Source organism: Neovison vison, chromosome 3 (genome assembly GCF_020171115.1).
Source record: "Neovison vison isolate M4711 chromosome 3, ASM_NN_V1, whole genome shotgun sequence".
Classification (NCBI taxonomy): Eukaryota; Metazoa; Chordata; class Mammalia; order Carnivora; family Mustelidae; genus Neogale; species Neogale vison.
Window position 1 is genome coordinate 41,153,635 of NC_058093.1, and position 14,492 is coordinate 41,168,126.

General features: G+C 45.2%; 1 protein-coding gene across 4 annotated transcripts in view; it reads left to right on the forward strand.

Moving 5' to 3' along the window:
• The first annotated feature begins 213 nt into the window (after positions 1-213).
• Positions 214-14,492, forward strand: part of ATG16L1 (autophagy related 16 like 1) — a 37,837-nt gene continuing 23,558 nt past the window's right edge. For all 4 annotated transcript variants that reach the window (XM_044241874.1, XM_044241875.1, XM_044241877.1 and 1 more), the window contains exons 1-5: positions 214-467; positions 3,665-3,758; positions 8,065-8,170; positions 8,918-8,991; positions 9,864-10,115. In XM_044241874.1, the coding sequence (XP_044097809.1) occupies positions 353-467; positions 3,665-3,758; positions 8,065-8,170; positions 8,918-8,991; positions 9,864-10,115 (641 nt within the window). In that variant the 5' untranslated portion in view covers positions 214-352. The remainder of the gene's footprint in view (positions 468-3,664; positions 3,759-8,064; positions 8,171-8,917; positions 8,992-9,863; positions 10,116-14,492) is intronic.

Below are 14,492 nucleotides of genomic sequence, written 5' to 3' on the forward strand. Positions count from 1 at the left end.
CTCCGACAGCTAAGGCTCCGGCGTAGCTCGCACGCCTCCCAGCGGCCACTTCTTGCTGCCTGCGCTTCCGGCCTCGGGAGGGCGTCATTACTCAGCGCCTTGAGCCGCCACCGGCCACGCGCATGCGTGTAGCGTAAGTCGTCGGGTTAGGAGGCAGGCTTTCCGGCCTTGACCCCAACCCTTTCCGGCAGGAGCCGGAAGACGGTCCCTGACGGCATTGGCGGCGGCCTGTGCGTGGTAGTGTGCTCCGGGCCGCCGGTTTTCCGGCGTCCGCTGGTAGCCGATGCTGCGGCCCGGGGCCGCCATCCCCTACTCGGATTGGCGGCGCTAAGGCGCCGGGGCAGCGCGCGAAATGTCGTCGGGGCTCCGCGCCGCAGACTTCCCCCGCTGGAAGCGCCACATTTCGGAGGAGCTGAGGCGGCGGGACCGGCTACAGAGGCAGGCATTCGAAGAGATCATCCTGCAGTGTGAGCGGCGGGCGGCCAGGGGAGCGGGCGGGCGGGCGGACCCCGCAGCAGCACGCGGGGTGCCGGCGGAAGCCGTAGGCGGACCCCTGGCGTCGCCTGCGCGCCTTGCGGCGGCCCCACAAACCCTACGAGGCGGACGCCGCATGCTTTTTTTTAGATCTTATACTCTTGGACTTTAGAGGGCTTTCCCTACTAAACTGTGTGTTTTTCGTGGGCAGGCACTGTTCACGCTTGTGTTTGTAAGCCAAGCTTCCACGCCTGTGTACTTGAATAGGGTCTAGAAACGTCCCGTTTGGGGCCTCGTGTGGTTGAAACGGGTCACTGACTTTAAGCATTAACTCACGTAATTAAGATTGTTCTCTGAAATATTCAGCCTCTGATTCCTCGGACCTCGTTTTTTAGTCCACCTTGGTGTTCTTTAACTGGTACGCATTTTGAGTCGTGCTGGTTGGTTGGGACATCGTTATTGGAAACTTAAATATGAAGGTTTTCTCCTCTCCCGACCCCTGTCTGCAGTTTGAGTACAAAAATGTTCGTACCCTTAGATGAGTCTCCCTGAGCATTTCCTTGCTCCCTCCCCAATTTTGCGTAACCGATAAATGACACATTTAGGGGGAGAAATGAGCACTCCTCAGTCTTATGGTTCCATCTGCCCTTTGAAGTAAGCCTGACAAAAGTTTTGAGTCCAAGTTGATGGTGAGATTCAAAGTAATAGTCGCCTATTAATGAATTCTGTGCTAAATCAGTGGTTCCCAAACTTATGTGCACATTAGTATCACCCGGATCTTTTAAAAATTAAAAAGCCCAGATTAATTAAATTGCAGTATGTGAGGGTGGGACACCGGTGGGAGTGTTTTTTGATGCTCCCCAAGTATTTCTAATGTGCAGAGTGGTTTGAGTGCTTCGGTAGATAAGCGGCATGTGTTATTTCTCTTTATCTTCTTGAAAATTCTATGAAGCAGGTCCTATTGTCTTTTTTATACGTGAGGAAGCCATGCAGGGAGAGGTTAATAAACTTTCTTGGAGAAGCATAGCAGATTCTTGTGGAGTCTGGATTTGAACACAGACTTGATGGGTCCTAACTTTGTGTTTTGCTTTTCTCACTGGGGTTCTGAAGAAATGACCCTCCCTTGCTTTCACTGAACCCATGCGCCCTCTTAGCAAAGGTGGGAAGCAGAGTGAGATAATTTGCCGATGTTGTGTACTTTAAGAGATCCTTACAGCCAGAAACACAGAAAGCCCCTCCCACTCAAAAGTGATTCCGAATGGGTTATGTAAATTCAGGTGTTTGTTGAATGTTTTGTCTTAAAAGCTAAAATAAACTTACAGTCACATTGGACTGGAAGTTTGACTCCGCATCTTACTGATCTTTTCACTTACGTTTCTGAGTCTGATTTGCTGCTTTTGTAAAAGGGGCGAATCTCACCCTGCCCGCTTCATAAAAACTGTGTATAAGTGCTTTGAAAGCAATCTTTGAAATAGTCTATAAACAGAAGTTGCTATAATTGCATTGATAGAGATTGGATGGTTTTTCAGCATTGAAAATAGTCATTTTGATGGGGGGGGGAGGATGTAGGAGAAAAATCAGAAGATCATGCTGAGAGGGAGCGGGTCATTAAATAGCTATGGGGAATAGTGCTTGCCTGAGGGGCTAGGAGCCCAGACTGATATGAGAGGCAGTTAGGGAGCTGGAGAGAAAGACAACCTTTGCCTATTAGAGCTTTTGTCTTTAGGTCAGCTATTGATATTTGGGGGGCCATTTCCATTTTGCCTGTGGAACACCTTCACTCCTCTCTTCTTCCCTTCCCAGGCCAGTCAGGTTCAGCTTCTGCCTCTGAACCTAAAGAGAAAGATGAAAAGAGACTATAAGGACAGATGGCAGCTTCCCTTCAGCTGGATCCTTCTCTTTAGTGAGAGGAACTTTTAGGGAGGGTCCCTCTTAAATACCTCCTGTCCTTTGAAAGACCTAATATCTCAGGGCACCCACCTCTGGTGTGACATTTTGAAGATCTTATTATTTGATGTGGGTGAACACCCAGGGTTGGAACCATACTTCCCTGTTCTGCTGAGCTGGTTGATTAAATTAACCTAAACCAAGAATATTTCTGTTTCTGCCCAGGAGTTCCATTTCCATATATAAAAGAGAAGTAGAACTCAAGACTCTCTTTAAGAAGAAAAAGATAAGGCCTTCCAGCAGTAATATTCACTAGCATAAATCTTATCAAAATTTTGTTCTAGAGCAGTTCTGATCTAGACAGTCCCCATCAAATGTAACTGTTTAGAGAGTTTCCCATGATCAGTCTGTTTTGCTTAGTGCCCCCTCCCACCTTGCCAGTCCCTGCGTGACTGTCATTCGTAACTACTTGTCCTTTGAATTCCTGCATCATTTTTCCTGTCACATTTGTTACTTTCAGAAGGAAAACTCATTTTCTTCCTTAGGTTCTCCACTCTTGTATTCTTTGACACATTAGCATCTTCCAAAGTCACCTGAGCAAGGAACTTCAGAATAATCTTCGACTTCTTACTAGTAAATATCTGTCTGTGTCACTGCCTGCTGTTAAAATCTGTTATTTTACCATGGCCAGTAAGAAAAGGTCTGAATTTTTCATTCTGCTCTTTCATGTGTTGGTTCCAGCTTTCATTTCTGTCTGCTTGCCGGATCACTGCTGGCCCTCCTGCCTGGACTCTGTCAAACCATCCAAGCATATGAGTAAAGATAACTCTTCTAGTCCTTATACTTGACCATCTGCTGTACTTGAGTTCCTCAAGGCCAAGGACTCTCATTCATATTGTATTTCTAGTGCCTTGATCTAAAAATTACGTTTTCCAAATGTAATAATAAGGTACATAATGTTTCATTTTTCCACTGGGTTTGTTTTATTTTGTTTTGTTTGTAACTCCTGAGATAAACATAGGTAAGTGGGGGACATTCTTGTAAGGATGCTTCCACAGGTTCCTTTGGCTGAGCTGCTTCTGCTTCGGCCAGGAAGCATTGAAGAAGTGTATGTTCCTGGGTTTTGGACAGTTGCTACAATTGCTGTCCAAGTGCAGCACCTGGTACTTGGACACCTCATGAAAGTGAAACATACCCAGTTGTCCCCTTTGGGTTTTTTTGGTCCAAATATTTACAGGATATGTAGTAGTGATAAGGTGTGCATCAGTTATAATAATGTGTTTCTTCTTTTCCTTTTTAATAGATAACAAGTTGCTAGAAAAGTCAGATCTTCATTCAGTGCTGGCCCATAAGCTACAAGCTGAAAAGCATGACATCCCCAACAGGCATGAGATAAGGTATTTTGAAACTATCCTTTGTTGCTTGTGTCTCTTCAGTTAAAATGGATCTCAGTTTAGCTGTCACTTTTCTAATTGAGAGGTACTGTTTCTGTGCTCCACTTTTTGTCAGTTCCTTTCAGATAAGAACTTGTGAAGCCAAGTAACTAAAATCCTTTCTTTGAGGGTATGTACCCACGAAGAAGGCTTTTCAGTAGGTGTTGTAAGTCTGAGAAGTCACTCGAGGCGGGTAACTGGGCCAATTCCTCCGTCAGCCTACGGGGTTCACTTTTTCTGAATAATCACACAAGTAAGCATTTCTTGAGCAGATTTACACCGCTCTTACTAATACAGGATTGACTGGTGCATAAACATGAAGTGCTTTTTATACAATACAGGTCTGTTTGATGCTTTTTAAGTTCAGTGGTTTTCGACGTATTTTAGTAGAGTGAAATTAAGCTAGCAGGTCGCAGCAAGCTTTATTTATTTTACTTAAAGATTTTTTTAAAAATTTATTTGTCAGAAACATAGCGAGAGAGGGAACACAAGCAGGGGGAGTGGGAGAGGGAGAAGCAGGCTTCCCTCTGAGCAGGGAGCCCAACACGGGGTTCCATCCCAGGACCCTGGGATCATGACCTGAGCCAAAGGCAGATGCTTAATGACTGAGCCACCCAGGTGCCCAAGGTTTTTTTTGTTTGTTTGTTTGTTTGTTTTTGTTTTGTTTTTAAGAAAGATTAGGAAAACCTTGCATTTTAATAGGAAGGATAAGTATTGTTTCATTAAATACGCAATATGTGTTCATGATGAGAAGTTTGATGTGTTTACATGGGTCATTCATGTAAACTATTTTTCTTTTAAGTTTTTGTTTTCTCGTATTTATTCATTTGAGAGAGAGAGAGTGAGTGTGTGCTCACAAGCGGGGGGGGGGTTGGTTAGGGGGAGAGGGAGAAGCAGACTTGTCACTGAACAGGGTGCCTGATGCACGACTCAATCCCAAGATCCTGAGATCATGACCTGAGCCGAAGGCAGACACCTAACTGACTGAGCCACCCAGGTGCCCCATAAACTATATTTCTTTTTGAGAGCCATGGTCCAAAAAAATCTAAAAGCCAGATTTCATCAGAAACAGTTTAAATAGAATCATTCTATCATCTTACTGTCTTTTTCCAGATGTTTATCATGTTTCCAGATGTTTATCATGTTTGCATATTAAATTTGAGGGTCAGTATGGGAACAGTACTCATCACTACTCTAGAATCTGTGTACTTTTTTTACGTGTCAGATAACATTTAGCAACTGTAAAAACGAGTTGGTATTAATTTAAGGGTTTTTTAAAACCCAGAAGTGTAAGATGCAGCCAAACTTATTTATTCCTATAGCTAAATCTGCTATGTAACTGCATGCCATCCGTGTTTATTCATCTGGTCTCCTGGCAGACCAGAGTGGGAAAGAGGAACAGAGGGTCCAGCCCAGGTTCTGTCCTTCCTTAACAATAAATTTAAGAGCTGCTTCCTGACTGTGGCCCTGGGAGGCCTACTCTAGTATTTAAAAATATTAGTTGTAGCCTTCTGGTCAATATTAGGTATAGAAAATGCCATCTTACCTTTTTCATTTAAATCAATCAGCTGAAAACTTGAAATATTTTGTTTCTATCTAATTAGACTCTTGATGTCCGTGTTTCTCTCTCCTGTATTGGTCAGTCAAGTTTGTTTGCTGGGAAAGGTGCTATAAATAGATAAACAACAATTCTTTTGATTGAATATCACTGGAATGGTAATTTAATTGGAGGTCCTTCCTTTCCTAAAAACTTGAGCCCCTAATGAGGCCTCTCCTGACGGCCTTGTTTCTATTAATGGTGCCCTTATTTCCCACAAGTCGACTATGATTCCTTTTTCCCTCAGTGTCCTGCCCCTCCTCGTTGGTCATCACTTGCTCAGGCATGTTCATCCTTCACTCACACACTGTTGTGCGTCTGTCCATTAGTCCCTTGGGGTAGAGCAGCTCAGGTGGGTGTTTGATGGTGCCGGAAGGGTATTGACAGAAGACGGGCCTGGTGGCTTCCTTTGCCCTTCTGTCTCCTTAAGTTCTGTCCATCTCATCCTAGTTATTCTTAAAATACTACCACCTGTGCTTAAAAAGCTTTATCTGGACCTCTTCTCTGCATCCCTCCTGTGGTGTTTTAATCCCTTTGCTTTCTACGTAGATTACAGCATAGAAGTAGTTGATTCCGTTCATTTCCTGTGTATGTTTCCTAGGTGGCGACATCTAGGAAATTGTTAGAAATGCAGTTAGAATCTTGGGCCCCACACCAGACCTACCATTTCAGTAAGTTAGTAAGGCCCGTAATCTGTAATCAGATGATCTGAGAACCACCACTTTAGACCACAGCTGCCCGGTGTCCTTGTCATCCATCCGCAGCACCAGGCAAGCAGGGAGTGACCTGATGTGCTCTTGAAAGAAGGGACTGCTTGTACATTTGCATATTTCACAGTGCTTTGCATTAACATAAGAGGATTTGATAAAAATAATTTCTAGTTCTTATGCCTAATTTAGGGTGACTTCCTGTATAGTGTGTTCCACTTTCTAATCTCTTGGCTTCTACTTCATGGGTGAAGATTGGGGAAGTATTAGATTGCCTCAAAGGATGAAGTATTAGGATGGGCTTGGAACATGTCATAAAAGTACCTTTAGAGGGAGGGACTGTCACACTGCTCCCTTTCCCCTCTTGTTTATGACAGGGCATACGGAAGAGGCTGTTCTCCCCTCCCTTCAGGTGCTGGTGTCCTACTTTTCCAGTGTCTTCTTCGTCCCCATCTTGTGCTTTCCCCAGGTGGTGGTTTAAATGTCTGTCTTCTGATGGTTCTCCTCTGCAGCTGCAGCCCTGGTCCTGAGCTAAAACACACAGGTCAGCCACCTGCTGTTTCCGACCTGGGGTGCGAACCCCTGCCAAGCCTCCAGAACTACGTGAACTCTTGAGGGCGTTGAGCTCAGCTCTGGGGCTTCAGATACATCTGTTTGCTGACAGCTTCTACTTGTTCGTCTCTGGCTTGGATTTCTGTACTTGACATGCAGACTCTCACGGCTGATTTCCACTCCACATACCCCCTTGGGTGTCCACACCACACTCTTCAGGTCTTTCCCAAACCCCAGTCCCTCCTGTCTCAGTAGGTGGTGCCTGCACCTTTCACACTTGCTCAGGCCCAAAGCCCTGGAGTCCTCCTCCACTCCTTCCTTTCCCTTGGACTCTCTAGCCAACGCAAAAAGCAAATCCTGTGAGCTCTCTCTTCAGAATGGATCTAGGATCTGACCACATCTCACTGCCTCTACTGCTACCGCCTTGATCTGAGCTGGACTTTGTAACAAACAGCTCATGAACTGGTCTCCTTGATTCTACCCCTTCCTCCCCCTACCCCCCACCCCCCGCCGTGGTCTGCTCTCCACCCAGCAACCATAGCAATCCTGTTAAAACTTAAGTGATTCCTCTAGAGGCTCACAATACTGCAGTGGCTTCCAGTCATTGTCCCAGGAGGAGCCTGGGAGGTTCTGCATGGTCTCCCCACCTCCTCCCTGACCGTCTTCTCTACCCTCCTGCGTGTGGAGCTCCGCTCATACTTTCTCCGAGGACACCAGCTAGGCTGCCTTCTCCAGGCCTTTCTAACACTTGATGTTCCCTCTTCACTTGAGGGCCCAGCCTCCAGGGGCCATGTGGCTGGCTCCTCACTTCTTTCCGGTCTGCAGTGATGTTCTCCTCTCAGAGAAGCCTCCTCTCAAGGTGCCCCCCCCCAGAACAGGAACCCTGTTGCTCTGTCCCCACCTTTACCCTGCTCTGTTTCTCTTCACAGCATGTCTGACCACTGGACTTCACGTATTTACTTACTCACTGTGTCTGCTCTTAACTGTTTATCTGTCACCTGAGAGCAAAGCTTTGTGTTCACTGCCTTCTCCCCAGGTCCAAGGTCAGTGCCTGGCACGTAGTTGGCACTCAAACATTTGTCGAGTGACTGGACCTTGTTGTCTCCTCCATGTTTACCTAAGCCTCATCTGGAATCCATGCGTTGTTCCTGACACGACCCGTGGTTCAAGTTGTGGTTGGTTTATTTTACCATGTCTCTTGTTTCCAATTTTCTGCTTCAGGTTTGTAGTGGCTTAGAACCACATTGTCCCGGAGAAAATGAATGGCTTTATTGGTTGTGTGTCACGTACAGGTTCAAAATTCTGAGGTTACTGTTTCAGTGCCCAACTGAGGAGGTTTGGGGTCTGATTTTTTTTTTTTTCTCTTTCCTCTCTTTTTTGCACATTCCGTCATCTGTCTGGTTTGGGGACTTAGTCCTGGACACGATGGTGCCTGGAATGATAGTCAGCTACAAGAGATGGCCCAGCTGAGGATTAAACACCAAGAAGAACTGACTGAGCTACACAAGAAACGTGGGGAGGTACTGATAGCTGCTCCTCGTCTCTGCTCTACGCAGGCCCTGCAGTGGGGGAGAATAGGCAGGAAGGCGCTTGCACTAGAATTTGCAGCTGTTCTGGCTATGTGTGGCATCATCCTCTCTCTGGGAATGCAACATCACGAAAGCCAAGGGCTTTCCCTCCATCAGCAAGAGGGCAAGCCACTAGGGTAGCTGCCGGTCACTCCACTCCCAGGTGGCATGAAAGGTACAAGTGGAGAAACTTCAAGGGAAAAAAGCAGGCTTTTCTGCCTGTTCGAGGGCAGATCTCACTAATATTTTCCTAGGGTATTTGAGAGTGAACCCTGCAATTTCTGAAAAATTCATTAGAAAGGACATAAAAAAAAAGTCCTGGGCTATATTAATCCTGGGTGGCGATTTGATGGCAAATTATGAGAAAATGTATTTTCTCATCAATGCAGCTGAATTGATCATTTTACCAGCTGAAGTGTGTGAAAGGTGGCTGGGGTGGGGGGACAGATGTGTCTTCAGCGGAAACCTGGCAGTGACCCGTAGCACTTCCCATCGTTCCCATGAGCATCCCCATCTGCCCTCCCACTTCTAGCTGCCACCCAGCTTATTTCTTCCTGGGGCCTTGGCCCAACTCTGCATGGCACATTTTCTTTCTTAAAAATAAAAGCCCCCCCCCCAAATTTTAAAAAGCACTCACTGTTTAGGTTCCAGCTGAGGTCCTGAACTCTCTCATTGATGCAAGTGTTTTCCTTTCCCCAGTTAGCTCAATTGGTGATTGACCTGAATAACCAAATGCAGCAGAAGGACAGGGAGATGCAGATGAATGAAGCAAAGTGAGTAGAGATGATTCCTTCTCCAGGGCTGGCCATGGGTTGCACTCTGTTTATTGTACTCTCGTGGGTGGGGCCAGTGGGGATTGTTGGCAAATGGTCACCACATGGGACTCAGCAGGAGTGTCACTTCTGTGCATGCACAGCCTGAGATTTTTATCTACCTGCTAAGGATGGCAGAGGCAAGGACAGTGCCCTCAGTCTCCCAGGTTCCCAGCATGCCCCTGGCAAGTACCCTTGGCCCTTGTGCATGTCCCCAAAACATTCATGGCTCTCCCTGTTGCCACTGCATAGGAGAGCTAGCGTCTTCTGTGGTGGAGATGGTGCCAGAATGAGCCTGTGGCCTTTGGGAACAGGGATGAGTTTGTTGGCAGGATAATTCTTGATCAGGGAGAAGCCTGGAATTCCAAATTGTAGGATCTTTGAGCTGGAGGGAAGCCTGGGTTTCCTCTGTGTCTTTTTTCCTTGCTCTGCAGACAGGGGTCTCTAAAGGCTTAGAAAGGCATCTTTGCTTATCAAGTGATGGAACCAACGGAAAGTGCAGAATTTCTAGCCCTCTTTTAAGCTCCTGTTAGTACTCTATGTAGACATCAAAAGTTCCCTTTTCAAATCCTGCTTTTCTAGTCCTTCATCGCCTGGGTGAATTTTACCCTAGGTAAAATTCCTCTCCTAATCAGCTTGTCCAGTAAACCACTGGGGCTGGGCTTGGCTAAGTGAGATGTTCATAAACATGAGTCTTCCGTGGCATCTAGTGTGATGGCTGGCATTATTGTAGGGAGCCCATGCTCATGGAGCTCCAGCACCTGGCAAGGTGCCCTGGCTCCTCACAGGGCTCCCGAACAGGCCCATTCCTCTTCTCCACATCCTGCTTTCAGAATTGCAGAATGCTTGCAGACTATCTCTGACCTGGAGACGGAGTGCCAAGAACTACGCAGTAAGCTTCAGGACCTTGAAAGAGCCAACCAGACCCTGAAGGATGAGTATGATGCCCTGCAGATCACGTTTACTGCCTTGGAGGAGAAACTGAGGAAAACTACTGAAGAGAACCAGGAGCTAGTCACCAGGTGGATGGCTGAGAAAGCCCAGGAAGCCAATCGCCTAAATGCAGAGAATGAAAAAGATTCAAGGTGAGACACTACTCCACAGGTAGTGATTCCCTTTTTTAGTAAAGTAGAGCCTTGTTTTTTGAAAAGACAGAAACAAACCTGGCAGCTCTGATGAGGAGGGATGGCACAAGCTGGCAAGAAAACACTAATAAAATCAGAAACCTCAGTGGCGCACGTAAAAGAGATTTGCATTTATAAGAACACTTTTACAGCTGAGCGGAGGATTACCTTCCAAAAGGGTTTTGGCCCATACAATTTTTGCCAGTGAATTCTTTCAGTGTGTCAAGGAGAAAAGCTAATTCTTGAACAATAGAAGGTAAACCAGAAATAGAAAAAGATTGCAATTTCTCCCATCCATAATTTTGTAACACCAACCACATCCATACCAAAGCTCTGGATAGTATAATAATAACCTCACATGAACATAGATGTGAAATTACTAAGTCAGAGTCACTGGTACCTCAGCCCCACCCCCACAAAGAGAGTGTGTGTGACACAAGGGGAGTTGAGGAGGAAAGAGAAAATCTCAGGCTCCGTGCCCAGTGCATACAGGGCTCCATCCCAAAACCCTGAGATCATGACCTGAGCCAAAATCAAGAGATGGTTCCTTAATTGACTGGGCCACCCAGGTGCCCCAGTACCTTTTTTTTTTTTTTTTTTTAAATTTACTGCAGTCATACTAGGACTTACCCCCAGGAATTAAAAGACGGTGTATCTGGAAATCAATTAAATCTATCACCTTGGATGATAAACTGTAGGGCCACTATAGTAGACCCCAAAAATGCCATTTGCTCAGACTCAGTTCCCAATCCTGATAAAAACCCTTAAACTTGGAACAAAAGCTTTTAATAAACACACCTATCAGCAACCAACAGCCAGTAGCATTCTTTCTTTTTTTTTTTTTTTTTTTTTTTTTTAGATTTTTATTTATTTATTTGACAGAGAGAGATCACAAGTAGGCAGAGAGGCAGGCAGAGAGAGAGGAGGAAGCAGGCTCCCCGCTGAGCAGAGAGCCCAATGTGGGACTCGATCCCAGGATCCTGAGATCATGACCTGAGCCGAAGGCAGCGGCTTAACCCACTGAGCCACCCAGGCGCCCCAGCCAGTAGCATTCTTAACAGGGAGACCTTCCATCCTAGACGCCAGAGTCGGTCTTGATGGAGGGAAGTGTGTGTGTGTTGAAAATTTCCAAAGAGAGTCTAACACACATCAAAACCAGGAACAGAAGGAAGGGCTCACTCTCTTCAACTCTGACTGATGTTTTGGCCATCTGACCAGATAGGATGCAGAATGCAAGGCCACTAGAAGGGGCAGGGGCTCATGCTTATCCACTTAGAAAGCCTAAGAAAATCCACTGAGCAAATGGACAGTAAGTGGTCAACAGATTAGAACATACGATTTTTATTTTTCTTTTTTTTTTTTTAAAAGATTTTATATATTTATTTAACAGAGATCACAAGGAGGCAGAGAGGCAGGCAGGGAGAGAGAAGGAAGCAGGCTCCCTGCTGAGCAGAGAGCCCAGTGCAAGAATCGATCCCAGGACCCTGAGATCATGACCTGAGCCGAAGGCAGAGGCTTAACCCACTGAGCCACCCAGGCACCCCATAACATACAATTTTAAAGCCCTGTTTCTGTAGTTTAGAATTTGAAAAGATGATTGCAGTTAATCTGAAAGAATGAAAATAGGAAGAAGTCATCATAATGATTACTAATCCTACCAAATAATACATTCAAGTACATTTCAGAATCTGTATAAAAACTGATAACGTAAGGTAGAGATGAAAAATGTGATACCTGTTTCTTATTTTATGAAAAATTTCTAAATAGTATGAGGACTTCCCAAACATTTTTTTAAAAAATAGAAATAAAGAGTGGACTGTATAAAATTTTCCGATTTCTTGACACAAAAACAATCAAAGAGATGCAATCAATCACTAGGTAAGTGTCCTGCCGTAGAGTGGATGAGACAGGTGAGCCCTCCAGGAGGTGTGAGGCCCAGGGAGTTGATGAAAGCAGGAGTGCACACGGTCAGGAAAGCTAGCCTGGAGGGCTCTCGGGAGGAAGGGGGAAGCACCTTCACATTGTCTGTGGAAAGCCCATTCCACCACCTCCTAAGGCCCCGTAGGCATGACCTGAGAAGTGTTCCCACTTGTTGGACTTTATTTTAAGCAAGTCCTAAGACTTGGTCACGGGTATTATTTTGTGATCGCACATTACTCATAGTAATAAAAAATAAGAAGCAGTATCTCCCTTGGGGAAGAAATAAACTGATACTTTCATACAGTGCAGTTTTACGAAGTCATCTAAAAATACATGTCTTAGGAGTACTTAGTGACCCAAGAAAATACATGTAATTAATGTAACTGAAAGTATGGTAGGAAATGTTTTCATAGGACATGATCCAAAATTTGAATGAATTTAAAAGTTTAAAAAGGAACTATATCGTTAATAGTGTTTATTTCTGCGTGGCAAGACTGTGGCTTTTATTTTCTCATTTTATACTTCTCTGTATTTTCTAACTTAAGTTTCTGTCATACTACAACATGAGCTTTGTTTTTTTATTCTGTCTCATATTTACATTTTTTGTTAAAGATTTTATTTTTAACCAGTCTCTACCCCCAACATGGGGCTCAAACTCATAACCCCCAAGATCAAGAGTCACATGCTCTGCCAACTGAGCCAGCCAGGCACCCCTCGTGTTTCAGTAAAATAGGTTGGCCTCTACTGTGGAGTCCTTAGCTTAAAGGCAGTGAACTCACCAGGGTCACCTGGAAGTCAGTGTAGCACGTTGAACACCTGCCAAGGGAGAAGCAGGCAGGCATTTCGTTAAGCTAAGGAAGGATCCTTGGTCATCACAGTGGACAGGAGAATGACACAGACTTCCTTCGAACATGGGGTACAAGGCATATTACATGTCTGCCCTTGCTCCTTTGGAGTTTCCCTAGGGATTTGCCTCTGGGTGCATTCTCTTCTGATTGCATAGGCGGACCTTGAGGTTTCTTCACTTTTGCTCTGACTTTACTGCTTGGAAGCTTTCCCTCCTTCCTCATGATCCCCAAGTCAGATGTTCTCCTTCTAGAGACTTAGTTTACCAGAGCGATAGCATGGCACATTTCATGTTTTGAAGTAGCTGTCCATGTTCTGCCTCCCTCACTATGCTAAGGTAGGTCTTTACCATCACGGTGGCTGCTATGTCGGACACACTTGGGGAATATTTGAACTATTGAAGGCAGTATCTTTTCGGCTATTCTAATGAAGGAGGGGCTGCAGGAGCCTTCTGCTCCCTACAACACTAGATCTTTTTTTTTTTTTTTTTTTTTTTTTTTTTTTTTATTTATTTGACAGAGAGAGATCACAAGTAGGCAGAGAGACAGGCAGAGAGAGAGAGAGGAGGAAGCAGGCTCCCTGCTGAGCAGAGAGCCCGATGTGGGACTTGATCCCAGGACCCTGAGATCACGACCTGAGCCGAAGGCAGCGGCTTAACCCACTGAGCCACCCAAGCGCCCCAACACTAGATTTTTTATCCTTCACTTAGAGGTAGTGCCTTTGCAGTAGACGAGCTGTTACATGTCCCACACCAAATTCTGGTTTCCCTCAAAGGTAGCTCATAGGTCATCTATTCCAGCTAAGAAAAAATGATAAAATTTTGTCATTCATCCTATAAAACTTAGTTTCCCATCTTCCTCATATAAAAGTAAGAGTGTAGGGGGCGCCTGGGTGGCTTAGTCACGTAAGCGTCTGGTTCTTGATTTTGGCTCAGGTCCTGAGCTCAGGGTCGTGAGATCCCACCCTGTGTTGAGCTTTGTGCCCAGCAGGGAGTCTGCTTGTCCCTCCCCTGCTCTTCCCTCCTCCCGCTTGTGTGTATATGCACACCTCACTCTATCAAGTAAATAAATATTCTTTTAAAAAATAAAAAATAGGGGCACCTAGGTCATTCAGTCAGTTAAGCATCTACCTTCAGCTCAGGTCATGAGAGCTCTTTTTCTCTGTGTCAAATAAGATATTTTTTAATAAAATGAAAAAATAAAATGAAGAGTATAAGCTGCAATCGTCCCTTTCCATGATTCTCACATGCCATCTAAAGGACTTCTCCCTGTTTTGAGAATTAACACTGGTAGAAGCTTTTGAATTCTTGGCTGGGACTTAATAGCAGTGCTAGAATTCCAGATTAGGGGTTCTCCACATACAGAATAAAACCACAGTTAGAGATGAAATTGCTGTGGAAGAGAAAACAAGGCCAAGGTTAAAAATGGGGGAGATCCTGAATTTAGGACTTGATGAGAGACAGAAATTGTTCTGAAAAAGGGTAGTAGTGCACTTGACTGTTTGGCCACATTAGAATTTTTTCACAGCTGAGGGGTGCCTGGGTGGTAATCGCCACCAACTCTTTTTTTTTTT